Source organism: Nannobrachium achirus (genome assembly GCF_963921795.1).
Source record: "Nannobrachium achirus genome assembly, chromosome: 2".
NCBI lineage: Eukaryota > Metazoa > Chordata > Actinopteri > Myctophiformes > Myctophidae > Nannobrachium > Nannobrachium achirus.
The window spans coordinates 63,501,779-63,516,278 of record NC_137811.1 but is presented as its reverse complement, the minus strand read 5'-3'; the positions used below and the strand labels follow the sequence as shown (position 1 = coordinate 63,516,278).

Here is a 14,500-nt window from a genome sequence, read left to right as displayed (position 1 = left end):
GTTACATAACAGGCCTGAGAGGCCTGCGGCAATAATAATAGTGCCGTTCTGCCGTAGTATGTCGCATCAGGGGAAATCCATCTGAGTGGACAGAAAGAAGAGGAGGGTGCCGGGGCCAATGGAGATGGAGAAAGTCTCCCTGCCCGCTGCGGTAGCTGGCACTAAGTAGGAAACCGAGGTACACAGCGCATGCAGTGCACAGCGTGGAGGCGTGCTCTGTGAGGCAGGGTTTCAGCTGTTAGTTTTGTCACTCAGTGGTGATAGGGTATAATGCGCTCTAAGTTGGACAGAGGCAGGGTGCAGGTCAGGGTTTTTGGACGGAGAGAAGGTGGAAGATGAGAGTTAAACAGGGTCGGCTCAGAGGAAGAGATTTGTATCTTATATCCAAAACAGATGTTAGGTGGCGATGAAAAATGTAATAGTTAAAAGTCAGACTAGAGCCTAAGGTGAGCAGAGGACAGCAGAATGAACTAGCCTACTTAACCACTTTTAAACGTCAGGTTGAAAGTGAGAGCAGGACAGCATAATACACAGAGTGCCTCTTGCAGAGAAACTAAGGAAGAGAAACAGGAGGACATGACAATGGTTGTGCCTCCATGGTTATGATAATACCCCTATCATAACCATATTTAGGCAATTCCTCAACTAGTGTACAGTATGCATGCTTTTACATCACAGAAGAAGTTGACCCGGATGAGAAGCTGGTGTATTTGTTACACAATGACAATCACAGGAAGTGGTGAAGTGGTGATGAAAAACGAACAAAACATGACAGAATCTTACCCGATTTAGGGTAAAGATAGCTATATGTGCAATTTCAAATACAGTAACATTTATGATGCTTTGGTAGAAACATGAAAACATGCATGCATGTAAGTGCAGTCTTAGAAAAAATTGACAAATATAATAATCCACATTTTGGTATTCAGACACCAAACTGTATATGAAGCTATTTTGCTGTCGCAGATGCTATTTAAAGGGATAGTTCACCCCCAAAATTAACTTTTTTCTATTGATTACTCACTCCGTGAAGAGACTGAAGACTTGAATTCATGGATATATATACCGGTACATATTTTCCCCCCTTTGTCTCATTCCTAAGCCAGTATACAGGAGAGTCATTATGTATCCATAGGGAACAAAGCAGGCTCTTTGTGTCTCCATAGGCAACCACAGCTGGTCATCAAATTATTGGCTAAGGAATGCGACAAAAACTAAATAATATCCACAAACTCAAGTCTCCATGGGGTGAGTAATCGATAGAAAAAAGTGATTTTGGGGATGAACTATCCCTTTAAGTGACTATCAAAGTACTTCCAGGTGGATCTCAGACATTGTATTGACACTGTAACGTCACGTGACGTAATATTAACGTCCAAATATTTGCCTCTCCATTGACTTAAATTAAATAAAAAGTCACATATTTTGAAAAGAGAGAGAGAGATAAAACATAATTATGTGAAGAATATTTGTGGATTTACGTCCTTGACCTACTGGCAGTGTGCACAAGAAATTGGTGCTGATTGGTCCATTCCAGTAGTTTGCAAGATTAGCCTCCTCTAGATGGCTCCCCTCCTAGGGGCCACGGTGTAATAATAGTTTTAGTCAGATTGGGGAGCACCCCCTGTCACCAGTAACCATTTAAACCAGAAGTTCGCGGCTCTTCAGGCCGCTCACATCTAGAATGGCAGCAGTGATCCAACTCCAATATATGGAGATATCTGACTGTCATTCCTTGCACACTGTCAGAAAAACATAAGCAGAGCAACACTGTTTCAAAGGAGAGTATGTGAACTTCTGTGTGGAACTGTCTGGATAATATATACCAGTAAGACGCCTAAGGGCGACACGCGACGAGGTCGCGCCATGTCTTGGCCATCTTGGCCAGTGATGTATATCGGACCAGTTACCCATATATGGAGACCCCTGGTACCCATATATGGAGATCCATCTACTGTATACGGAGATATGCTGTGAGACTCCAAACATGCTTACTCAGTTATTCGTTATGTGAAAGTCCTATAACGTCTATGACATCATACATGAAATCCCTTTTATGCCCATACATGTAGATCCCTGTCTGTAGAACCAGCCACACAATATGGGCTGTCTTGGCCATCTGTCTTGGCCATATATGGTAGGTCTGTGGCCGATGTGGCCTCCATATATGGGCATTCCCATATGAAGTCCTGTTAGATATGGGCTTAATATTGATGACATCAGGGATCACCATATATGGGCATAAAAGGGATTCTGTTAGTGTGGTTCCCCTGACATCACAGCGATGTCAGAGCGTCATGTCAGAGTGCCCACATGCCCACGTGTCCCAAGTGCCCAGTTGTCCAGGAGCCCACATGCCCCTAGTGCCCACATGTCCCTAGTTCCCAGTTGTCCAGGTACCCACATGTCCCTCGTGCCTGCATGTCGCTAGTACCCATTGTCAAGGTGCCCACCTCTCCAAGTGCCCACATGTCCCTAGTGCCCAATTGTTCAGGTGCCCCCTCTCCAAGTGCCCACATGTCCCTAGTGCCCAATTGTTCAGGTGTCCCCTCTCCAAGTGCCCACGTGTCCCTAGTGCCCAATTGTTCAGGTGCCCACCTCTCCAAGTGCCCACATGTCCCTTGTGCCTTAGTTGTTCAGGTGCCCACATGTCCCTAGTGCCCACATGTCCCTAGTGCCCACCTCTCCAACTGCCCATGTCTCTAGTGCCCAGTTTCCCACTTGTATCTATCTGGGGAAATCTCGCTTTTTCGAACGCACATCATTTCGACAACAGCGCGTCGGCAGGTATCGCTACTCACCCCACGGAGGTTAGGGTTAGGGTTAGGTTTGGTTGTCGAAAAGATGACTTGTAGAAATAGCGTCACGCTCCCTATCTATTTATCTACAGTATCTATCATTGGAGCGGTCGTAATGCAGACAAACATGTTTGCTATTCTCAAAAAGGCTTCAGTCCCTGCTCATGTTGCATGTGATGATCAGCTAATGTGCTGAGTTCTCTTTGGCTGTCATCAACAACTGGTTAGCCCAAAGTGGACTTGACCTGTATCAGGACGAGACTGAAAACAAGTGTGTGCCCTTGATCAGTCCTCAATGGTGTGGGGGGACAAAATGAGGGGGCTAGGGATAGACCCCTGGGGAACCCCGGTCAAAGAAGTATATCGGGTTTAATTCTATAAACCATACACTTAAGTCGTTAAAGAATCCATTTATATGTGTGATGCCACGTGACTATCAGTCTTTGTAAAATCATATTGTAGAGAATGTGCAGTATTAGGACTGACAAAACAGTGACTCTACCTCTGTCCTCTCTCTTCTCACAGAGCACTACAAAATGATGGAGCGCACACGAAAAACAAGAATCTCACCCACTGCGTCTGCTTTACTTTACACCTGTAAAACGTTGTAAGCCACTGTGTAAACCACCAGATTTGGACTTATTAGATTATGACAATGTCAGTATGTGTCGCACTTCTATTGCCAGCTTTATCTATGTATATTAAATATCTATCATCACAAAGCAAGAAAGAGGCAATACGTGATTTTTACACCGTTTTTTTCCAAGGCTATACACCTGTTTCCGCGAGAATTTACTGTAGCATTATTTGCGGGACACTTCCGGTTAACAGCGCGCAGACATACAAGCTCATGTCGCGTCGCAGATGCAACCGTTGTGAGGTTGTAGATCACTCTCGGCTGCGGCGCCGGAAGCTGCCAGCACATTCTGCGCAATGCACGATGGGATGTTGGAAAGTTGTGGATAGCAGGGAATATAAAAGCAGCATACAGTACAGACATTTCATCCAAAGGCCTGTATGGACAGTGACAGTGTAGGATTACAGCTGCTATGATTAACTGCCTGTCAATGGAGTATGTGTTAATGGCCTCATAGCCACTCCATAACCTTACTGTCATGTGATTGAATCCCAACAGGGCCTTTTCTGGTATGCATTGAGTAATCGAACTGCCCACGCAAAATAATTTGTGTTCATTTGAAAATGGACCCACACACGCTCAGATTAATGGTCCATTTTACACACTCTCAGACGTTCATCCACACTCAAGATTTTGTGGTGCACTCTCCTTTATACGGAACAAAATTATTGATAATGGAAAAGCTCATTACGTAAGTCAATCCAAGTCAAGCATGACTGTTGACTGATGGTCAAGAAGAAGACTGGGGTGAAGAAAGATGGAAAGAGATAGAGCAGCACAGTGGTTCTCATAGTGGGTTCCAGGGACCCTTAGGGTTACAATGGATGGACCCTTACAGGTCTGTAACTCTCTCTGAAAAGAAAACGTTAGAGAACCACTGAGATGGAGAGAGAGATGGGGCAGAGTAGAGAGAGGTACATTTGTATTTGTCGAGAAAGAGGAGAGAGAGGAATGAGGTAGAAAGTATAAAGTAGGGAAGTGAAGGAGTTAAGGGGTGCAGGTAGGAAAGCGACGAGTTAACAGTCTGAATGACAGGTCGGATGTTGGGGACATTAACACTGTATTGCAGGAGGGAGAGAGCGGGACACACAGCGAGAGAGACTGACAGACAGAGAGAGAGAGAGAGAGAGAGAGAGAGAGAGAGAGATTTTTGACATGCCTTACAGCTGGTAAAACAGACTCAAGTGATTAAGAGAGTTGGCGCGAGCGTATAGGAGAGGAGAGGGCGGGAGCAAGCGAGAGTGAGTGAGTAAGTGGGGTATAGGCACAGTCACAGTCACCGCTCAGGTCTCATGAGGAAGAGACACATGTGTCCATCTCCGCTATAAAGCTACTGTATTGCTGCATGGACCTGCAGAGCCAAGACACAAACCCAGCGGGTTCTATTTGAGCTGAACCGGCAGACTACCAAGGCCAAGGACAGGCAGTGTATAGAGGGTCTCTGTCCTTTGACAAGGCTTTGTTTAGATGCTGCCAAGAACCGAGGCACAGTGAGCAGAGACCCAGACACCCAACTGAGAAAACTGTTAAAAATGACAGTGAGTATAACCTTGACATCAGTCATCACCACCACCAGTGGACAAAAGTCAATAATTAACACTAACATTGGCATTCTGTTGGCTTGCTTGAAAGTCTTTTCTGTCCCTCCACTAACAAAACTAAAATGCCAGTAAGTGTAGAACTGAATAGTCTCAAATACACATACACAAAACAAATGTAACATGCAAACCTTCCTTTCTGTTATTTTATTGTGCTATTGTGTATTGTTTTTAATTGTGATATGGATCTTCCTGGGTCTGAAATACAGATTGAATTGAATTGAATAAATGTATACTAACACACAAAATGACATTCTATAAATTCAATGTCATCTTAATCTCTCACTGACATGAGTTGAACTCACTTCACTTGCAAATGCACCATACCGGTATTATCATAAAAATAAATGTGTTCATATAGCCATGTCCCAGTGGGTAACTCGGTAGAGATGAGGATTTAAGGCATCAAACTGTAAACGTGTTTTTGCAAAGAGCATAATTGGATGGTATTGCGATAAGGTGTTGATTCTTTTTCATTTTTTCCTGCTAAATTCACATAACTGTGAGAATTTGTCAGGTCTGCCAGTGCTGATACATATACCGTAGCAAGGCTCACTCATAAATCTGTTAATAAGATTAGTTCCCTGGCAGCTCGTAAGAAAATCAGTTAAGTCTTTTTTTAACACAGCCCATCTACGCCGAGTTCCAGTTACCATTAGATGATTAAATAATAATCGCTTCAGCACACGTACAGGGAAAATCAAGGCAACTGTGTTGAAAGCACCTGCTCTGCTCTGCTGTCCATGGGACATTGTGTAATAGACTCTGGATAATTCAATTGAGGTATTACGACACCCACTGAAATTGGCAAGTTTTAAGATGTAATAATTTAATAAGCATAGCTATCATCGGAAGCATTGTCTGAAGGGAACCTATAACATATATTTGATTCATATACTGAAGGGATTCATTTTTTTGTATTTGCTTGGAATGTGATGGATTAACTACATTAACATCTACTGTATAGAGTAAAGTAAAGTAGCCTTTTTGCTTTTCAGTTACTACTTGCATATGCTGCAAGTAAGTAAGTAAGTAAGCAAGTAGGTATAGGGTTATAAGTGACTTGTAATCGGTATCAGCCAAGCAACAAGAGAGTCTATCCTCTTTACAAGTAGTACAGGGAGATGGATTGCTGTAAAACAGTACTATTTTGTGAACAAAGTTTGGATCATTAATTTAGCAGTAACCCCAAAATACTATTATCTCATGCCATTAATCTATTTGTCCCCGTTTTCAAAGGGTCAATATTTAATCTAAAAAGAAAATATAGTATGCACACCGTTCATGCTGAAAAAGCTCAGCTGTATTTCGATCAACGTTTCGATCAATCAGATTTTCATCAGGACATGTACCTATGTTTAGGTATACGTCAATATTTAAATATTTAATCTAACCAAATGAACCTTAGCATCCCTATACTGGGCACATCATAATAGACAAACATTCAGCCCAAACTGCAAAATCAAGCAAAAATAGGCAAAAATAAACTACTGTACACATGGATCACAGGCACAAAGTTGCAATGCAGGCGTGTGCAATAAATCATAAAATAATCCATGAGATTTTATTATACTGTAATACACAACCTCAAGTATTGTTGTTATACAAGTGTATTATATAATACTGTTGTAGGTGATATTGAACGTTTGCTAAAGCCCTATAATCTAATAGTAATCATTGCTATAGATAGAGTACAGTATGTGTTCAGTAACAGCTGTCTCTCCAGCTCTAGTAAACAGAAAATATATTTTCTGGTGGGTTACACAATTCATCCAATCACGTGAGAGAACCTATTTGTCAACTTCAGTTTTAGTGTTCTACTTCAAAAACGGTCTGCTCCATTTCATCCGTTTCATCACTTCCAATTTCACTTGTCTGTATCCTGTATGAGTTCTCTCTCCTGATAGGATTAAATTGGTATCCCAACCTGAAAATGCAGTTTATGTTTAATAAAGAGCTGGAGAGTGTTTGTTAATGAACAAACACTTAATTCTATAGTAATGACTACCCAGAATATATGGCTCTTTCACACATATCTCAACAACAAATAATAATCAGTTACAGCACAAAACAGAGATATAACGTTTTGAAGAAGCATTGATTCCATTCTCTACATGCTTTTGAAGAAGCATCGATTCCATTCTCTACATGCCTTTCTTGGCAACTCCTAGCTGTGATGTTGTCACAAAATAACACACATTCTCCCGTCCAATCATATTGCTTGATCAGAACCAACTGCTGTATAACGTGGAAAGAAAAACATCTAATTCTGGAATGACACGTCTCTAGAGATGTCTCTTCTGTCTGCCATTGAGTTTGACATGGCCGTCATCAGCTCTGTTTGACATGATGCAACTGTCTCGCTGTTATCCGTACCAGGCAACGCATTCAGACTACTTTAAACCTGCAACCTTATTCTTGGCTCCACATCAGAAGCACAGCTTTGTCAAGTGGCAAGACACAAATGACAGACGACTGCACAGAGCCTGATCACTCATCGCTGTGACAGTGTTTGTTGATGGATGATTGGCCTGGAAGTCCCGAATCAGGTCTATTGTCATGGCTCTTTTAGACTACCAGAACTAAATGAACCTTACCGTGCCGCGTAAAGTATTTCACAGGTTTTGGATTTGTTTCAATACGCTACGGCGGGGTTTCAGATACAACCTCATTTGGGCCCTGTTCAGGGGTAGTACTAACCTTGAGTTCTGGGTAAATCAGAAGTCTGAATCTCTACTTCACATCTCGATGTGATGTGAGCTCATAGTTTTTTCTTTTTTAAATATTTATATGACGTACCTCTCCAGGTCTACTACTGGAACTTAAACAAAAAAATCATTACAGAACTTCAGGGGTTCTGGGAGGTTTCAGTTTATGGAAGGTTCTGAAAAGAGCCTGTATTCAATTAACTAAAGAACAATTAACCACATGTAGCTTCCCTATTCTGAGGCGAACATTCGGCAAAGAGCTTTGGGGTAGAGGGAAGAAGGAAGGGGGGCCTATCATAGACACCTGGGGGACTCCCATTTTGGAGCCCGCCATATACTGTAGTACTCCTTCCTGAATTGAGACCGTCTCAGATTGACAAAATCCTCAAACATCTCAATAACGAAAAAGGAGTTGTTACTTTTTCATTCATTCTGCTCATGCAGATTGCTGTGACCCAGCCATGCAGTGCTGTCCTCCACACACCCCGCGACAGGGGGCTTACACTCTTTTTCCGGTGACCTTACAGTGTAATTCAATCAAAATCGAACCGGGTGACGCCTGTACACTCTCTTATGTAACTTGTGCATACATAAGGTCAAAGGTATAGGCGAAAGCGTTGTGATCCGGCTCATCAATTGCGACCATGTTCACACGCTACTCTAATTTGCGGTGGTATTTGGCAGGGGATCAAGTTCAAAAGAAAGTCAGCAAGGATGTTGCGTTTGTGAAATAGAGAAATTGCATACTGTACACACAGCGGGACAGCGGGAGTCAAATGACAGGACAACCTGTTCATGTTGCTCAGATAAGACACCCATGAAACAACTTCATCCTCCTTTATCCCAGACAATGGAGAATGATTGAGGTCATGCCAGACCTGCAACAAGCGTTGATTCAGTCTGAATAATGGCTATAATGTTGTCAGTTTTTGGTTTTCCCATCAGTTCAGCTTAAAGCTGCGGTAATCCCTAATTATTTTACTGAATTCAACGCTATTTTTAACCAATCTGTTTAGTAAAGTAGGCTATTATAACTAACACAACTGCTTCCCAAACTGGCTTTGAGTTATAGCTCAGCAGCAGACATCTTTAACAGCTTTAACCATTTTCAACCTGGTGTCCCTATTTTGTGCATGTCATTATAAGCACAAAAGAAATCTATACGCTTATTGTTACGTGTTGTGACATTGTCTATTTCCATCTACTATTTTCGTACGGCAGAGGGTATGCATAAAATAGGACTTCAGTGGTTAAAGAAATGGAGACCAAATGTTCCGCCGCGCTGAGAGAAATCTCCTCATACTTGGTGACACTGTATGGTCACTGTATACCCACCAGCACTGTAACTAACACTGAATGGAATTCATATTTGCATTCTGATTATGAAACAAGCAATGCTCATGACACAACTTGTCAGTAAGTGTGTGGCGACAAGGATCGTAACGTTACAGTATTCCGTAAAACTATCACTCAGAGATGTCAACGTGGTCGTCAAATGTGAGCTAGAGAACTGTATTCTGTTTTATCTTCAGCATCGTTACACATCTGACTCTGACAGTGAGTGTGTGTGTGTGTGTGTGTGTGTGTGTGTGTGTGTGTGTGTGTGTGTGTGTGTGTGTGTGTGTGTGTGTGTGTGTGTGTGTGTGTGTGTGTGTGTGTGTGTTTGGTTTTCGAATTGTATTTATATTACCGGTATGTGTAAGATTATATGGGGCAGCTCAGGAGGCAGAGCAGCCGCTTGGGAAGCGGAGGGTTCTCGGTTCATCCTGGTTTATAGTTTTAAAGTGTCATTGTTGAGCAAGGCACTGACCCCCGGCTGTCCCTGGGTACTGTTCATTATAGTTGCCCAATGCCCACTAATGGTTAGGATGGGTAGCCAATGCGTTGGGATGGGATCTAATCCATGTGTGTGCTTGCATTAAGTGAACAGCAAACTAATGGTGGGTGAATTAATCATAATATTATTTGACCTAACATGCGTACATGTGTGTTCGTGTGTGCGTGTGTGTGCATGTGTGTGTGCGCGCAGCCCGTAGCCGAGGAGCTGGATGAGCTGTGCTTCCTCTCATCACAGTCTCTGTCCAGCCTGGTCACCTCCGAACACTTTAAGATGGTCAAGAAGCTTGGCGAGGGCTCCTACGGCAAGGTTATGCTCGCCTTGCACAAGAAGAGAGGTGGGTGTTTAATAAACACTTGCAGAACATTTGTATAGTGAAGAACATGAGATGGCAATTTCACGAGCAACATATTAAAGCAATAAAAGTTTGTGCAAAGACCAAAGCTCTAGCCTAGTAAACTAGACTCCTCTTACAGTACCTTCTAATTAGAAGGCAGGAGGAGCCTGGTTTACGAGGCTACCAAAGCTCAGGGGTCATGATTGTGTATATAGAGGCCAGTTGAACTCGTGGGGAAAGCGTGTGGAATCCAAAGCTCCAACATTAAGGGTCCAGCTTGAATTTCACCTTCGTAATCATCTCCAATTAAGAGTCTCGTTAATGAATTGGAGCGTCATTCTATCTGCCCACCACAGTGCATGTAGATGTTTCAGGTTTCCTGTCCATGCAGGTGCATGTAGATGTTTCAAGTTTCAAGTCCATGGAGCTGCACACAAAGATCCTCTCAGTGTCAATGTATTTATCCACATGTAACTCATAGAGTGTGCAAATGTAACTAAATGGACCTGTAAGGGTCTACTTGGTTACATCTGTACACTGTGAGTAAAATGAACACACATTTGTATGAGAGCTCTAATGCCACACTGTTGGCAGTGTAGAGGTGTCTGTCTTTATATAGTGTTCACTTAACCTTTCGCAGCCAGTGTTGCTGTAACCAAGTGCTTTACTACATTCTTGGGGATAGGGTTGCCGCAACGCAGGGGGTGAAGCCTGCATCTTCAGGAACAGTTAATGCACTTGCATCCTTCCCTAAGGGGAAGTTATATTGGTTCACAGCGTCAATGACGGATTGCCTTCACATTCTCTCGATGATGACAATTTTTCCTCGTTGACGGAATTCACGATGACCCCCTTTTAAGCTCGGGTATGTCTCGGGTCAGTTTCGTTATTACAAAATAAGACATCTATCATTGGGTAAAAAACATTGACATCTACTCTTACACACTAATGGATGTTGTGAGGATTCAATCACAGCATGAGCTGTGATTGGTCTACTTTTGTGGGGACATACACCGGCGTATAGACACATACAGATAAACCTTGGTGTAGATGTTGTAAAAAGTGACCGTCCTCAAGAATCGGTTTGGCATGAAGTTTTTAATCACGTTTGCCGATAAGAACTGTTCTTCCAGCTAACAAGGTCTCTCACCCCAACTCAGGGACTCCCATGGCTTTGAAGTTCTTCCCAAAGAAATCCACCTCCCTCTTCAACTTCCTGCGTGAATACAACCTCTCGCTGTCCTACTGCACCCATCCCTCCCTGACCCGCGCCCTGGGGATATTCTACTCCACCCCCACCTACTACGTGTTCGCCCAGCAGGCCGGTCTCTACGGAGACCTCTACAACGTCATCGTGAACGGGGCAAGTCCAGTCTGGCCGCCGTGTGCGACATCATGGAGTGTGTGCGCGTGCATGCGCATGTATGAAGTCTGCGTAGAATAGGAGCTTGCGCACAGAGTAGACCCCATTCAAAGATTCTTAGAACAACAGTTGGTTAGATATCACATAACAGAAGGGATTCAATCTCTCTTCAGTATTATGGGTCAGTCACACAGAAGCAGTTCAGTTCAGGTGAATTCCATTCTTAGCTGCGGTTCACTGCCGTAATCCAACTCTACACCCTTCCCCGTCCCCAAGGGATTTCAATGGCAGACGTCATAGCGTATCTAAATTATGCCCTCTGTCCTGTGGCGCTCTTGCTTCTGTCAGCGAAAACATTAGCTACTAAGAGTGAGATAAGGGCTTTAGTTTGGAAGCCTATGGGCCTCCCGTACCTCATAGTGTGCCGCTGCTTTTGTGTTGTCTGCCAGTAACCTTAAGAGAGCTGATAAGGACCGGCAGCTGTCACAGCTTTCAGAGGAATACGTGTGCTGGAGCAGGGTTTTCCAGCAGTATCCCAGGCACATGGCCTAGAGTTGGTATATGGAAAAGAACAGAACAGAATGCAACAGAATGCATCAGAACACAACAGAAGAGAACCCAACCCAACACAACACAACAGAATAGAATATCATATATGTCATATTATGTATATATTTTCATAAAGGTTCCTAAATAAACAGACAATATGGAATTCAATCATGCCCAGTCACCCAGGTAATGTGTTTGTGTGTGTGCATGCATGTGTGATCCTACATAGAAAGGGCATGTGAGACAGAAGTGCAGGGACCAAATATAAGGGACAAGAGCTATTGTCTGAGGAACACTAGAAGATTAATTAATTAATACAATTCAATTAAAAACAGTGAATGAAAGCATATTGGAATTTGCAGAGAAGGAACGTTTCTCATCTCTCGCTCTCTTCCCCCCTCTCTCTCCACCCCTCCTTCTCTATCCATCTCTCTCTCTCCAGGATGGGATAGAGGACCACCGTGCTCAGAGGGTGATGTCCCAGCTGAGCGGCGCCGTGTCTCACCTCCACTCCCTGGGCTTTGTCCACCGCGACATCAAACCCGAGAACATCTTCCTGTGCGACCCCCGCTGCCGCTGGGTCAAGCTGGGCGACTTCGGCCTGACACGCTCCATCGGCACCGAGGTGCGCGGCGTCTGGTACGACTCGCCCTTCTGCACGCCCGAGGTGGAGGCCTCCAAGGAGATCCAGAGGAAGTGGGACAACAGGCAAAAAGCGAAAGAGAACAACGAGAAGGAGGAGGAGGAGGAGGAGGAAGAGGAGGACCTGTGGATAACCATCCAGCCCAGCATCGACAGCTGGTCGCTGGGCGTTCTCGTCTACTGCCTGCTGACCGGCTGCTTCCCCTGGGGCGAGACCACCCTCGACGACTTCCGCTACAAGCGCTACAAGGCGTGGTTCGACCGCGAGGCCGACAGGGAGCGGGAGGAGCGGGAGGAGGAGGAGAGGAGGAGGCGGTTTGGGGGCGACGAAACGGACGATCTTGTGATCGCGGAGGACAAGACAACTCTCCTGCGGGAGCCAGAGAAACCGCCCTCCCAGTTCGAGGGCCTCAGCACGCTGGTCATGACTCTGATCCGGGAGCTGCTCCACCCAGAGCCCAAGCTCCGCGGCAGCCCCGAGGACATCCTCAGCTACCTGGGAGGCCCCTGGACCACGGCCACGGAGGAGCAGGAGAGGAGGAAAGCGGAGGAGGCAGAGAAGGAGGCCAGGCAAATAAGGGAGGCTGGAGGGGTGGAGAAGGAGTTGGTGAGGGAGGGAAGAGGAGAGAGATAAATATTTTTAAGCGATTCGTTTTAGTATGCTATCGCCCATTCTTGAGAATTGGGATTAAAAAAAAGATAATGAGGGAGGTTGCCTGGCCCATTACATGGTTTAATAGTCAACACTTTGATCTTTTATTGTCTCCACCAGCCGAAGGCTGAGGGAGAGTATGTTTTCCCCTCCGTCCGTCCGTCCGTGCGTCCGTCCGTGCGTCCGTCCGTCCGTCCGTCCGTCCGTTTGTCCGTTACCAGCTAATCTCCGGCGCCGTTGGCCCGGTCGCTGCCAAACTGTGCACACACACTCCCTCGACACCAATTCAGAACCTCTGCCCCAAATATTTCACATGGGCCTGTTCTAGCGCCACCAGGAGGCCGACTTTTGCAAAACTAACTTTTGCCAGTACTCCTACAGATTTTGTCCAAAAATCACGTAAATCAGTAGACAGTATCTCTACAGTCATGTGATCGACATGGATGTGTCAGATTTTCCATATTCCATCCTGATTGGCTAAAACTGGCTTTCAAAGTTTGCAGGATTGGTCAGTTTTGAATAAAATGCCTGAAATCCTGAACGCAGTGTGCGATTTTGGTGAAATTGTGCATGCACATTCCCAATAGGCAGAGGAATAAATGCCACTTAAGAAAAATCAAATCAGCCTCATGGTGGCGCTATAACAGGCCGATTCATGTTTTCACCTATAACTCCACCGATTAGTGTCAAACTTTGTATGCGCACTCCTTAGAGGCCAAGGTAAAACCTTTTCCCTGCATTTTTTACATCAGCCTTTTATAGCGCCATCAGGAGGCCGACTTATGTAAAACACATTACATGCCTGACCTGGTGGAGACCTGTGCTCGGAAGAGCACTGCTTCTAGTTTAAAATATATTTTCCTGGCAAAATTTAAGAATATATAAAATAAATAAATAAAGGTTTTGTCCCAATTCTCAATAATGGGTGGCTATATATATTATATAGTTTAACTGTACGAGTATTTATAGGTAATTATCAGTACTTCCTACTATTTGCACTGTATTGTAGCAGGAAATGTTTTTGTGTGTTTTTTTTACAGAGTGAAATTATGTTTGACATGATGATGACGATGATTTGGGGTATAATAAAACATATAATGTACTGTACATATGACGGTAAATGTAGAAAAACTGGAAATGTCTACATTATCCCAGGAAATATAGACATTTTCCAACAGAAAAATCTACATTCCACTCTCGTTTTTGATTACTAATGTTAATGTAATTAATGGATCAGTCAGATCGATTAATTAATATTCTCGATTCTTGTTCCGAATCATGTTTAAATCTATTTCTCCAAGGAGGATGTACTACCGGTAGTTGAGTCAGGGGACAGGGGGTCGCTCATTTTGTTACAATTTTGAAAAAAAAGTGATAAC

The 14,500-nt window shown here is 44.0% G+C and overlaps 1 protein-coding gene across 1 annotated transcript; it reads left to right on the top strand.

Moving 5' to 3' along the window:
* Positions 1-7,324: 7,324 nt before the first annotated feature.
* On the top strand, positions 7,325-13,103 carry sbk3 (SH3 domain binding kinase family, member 3; the record flags this gene model as incomplete). Its single annotated transcript, XM_080743409.1, has 4 exons — positions 7,325-7,372; positions 9,771-9,915; positions 11,076-11,278; positions 12,270-13,103. The coding sequence occupies 4 exons, from the start codon at positions 7,325-7,327 to the stop codon at positions 13,101-13,103; spliced, it is 1,230 nt and encodes a 409-aa protein (XP_080599535.1).
* Between the last annotated feature and the right edge of the window lie 1,397 nt (positions 13,104-14,500).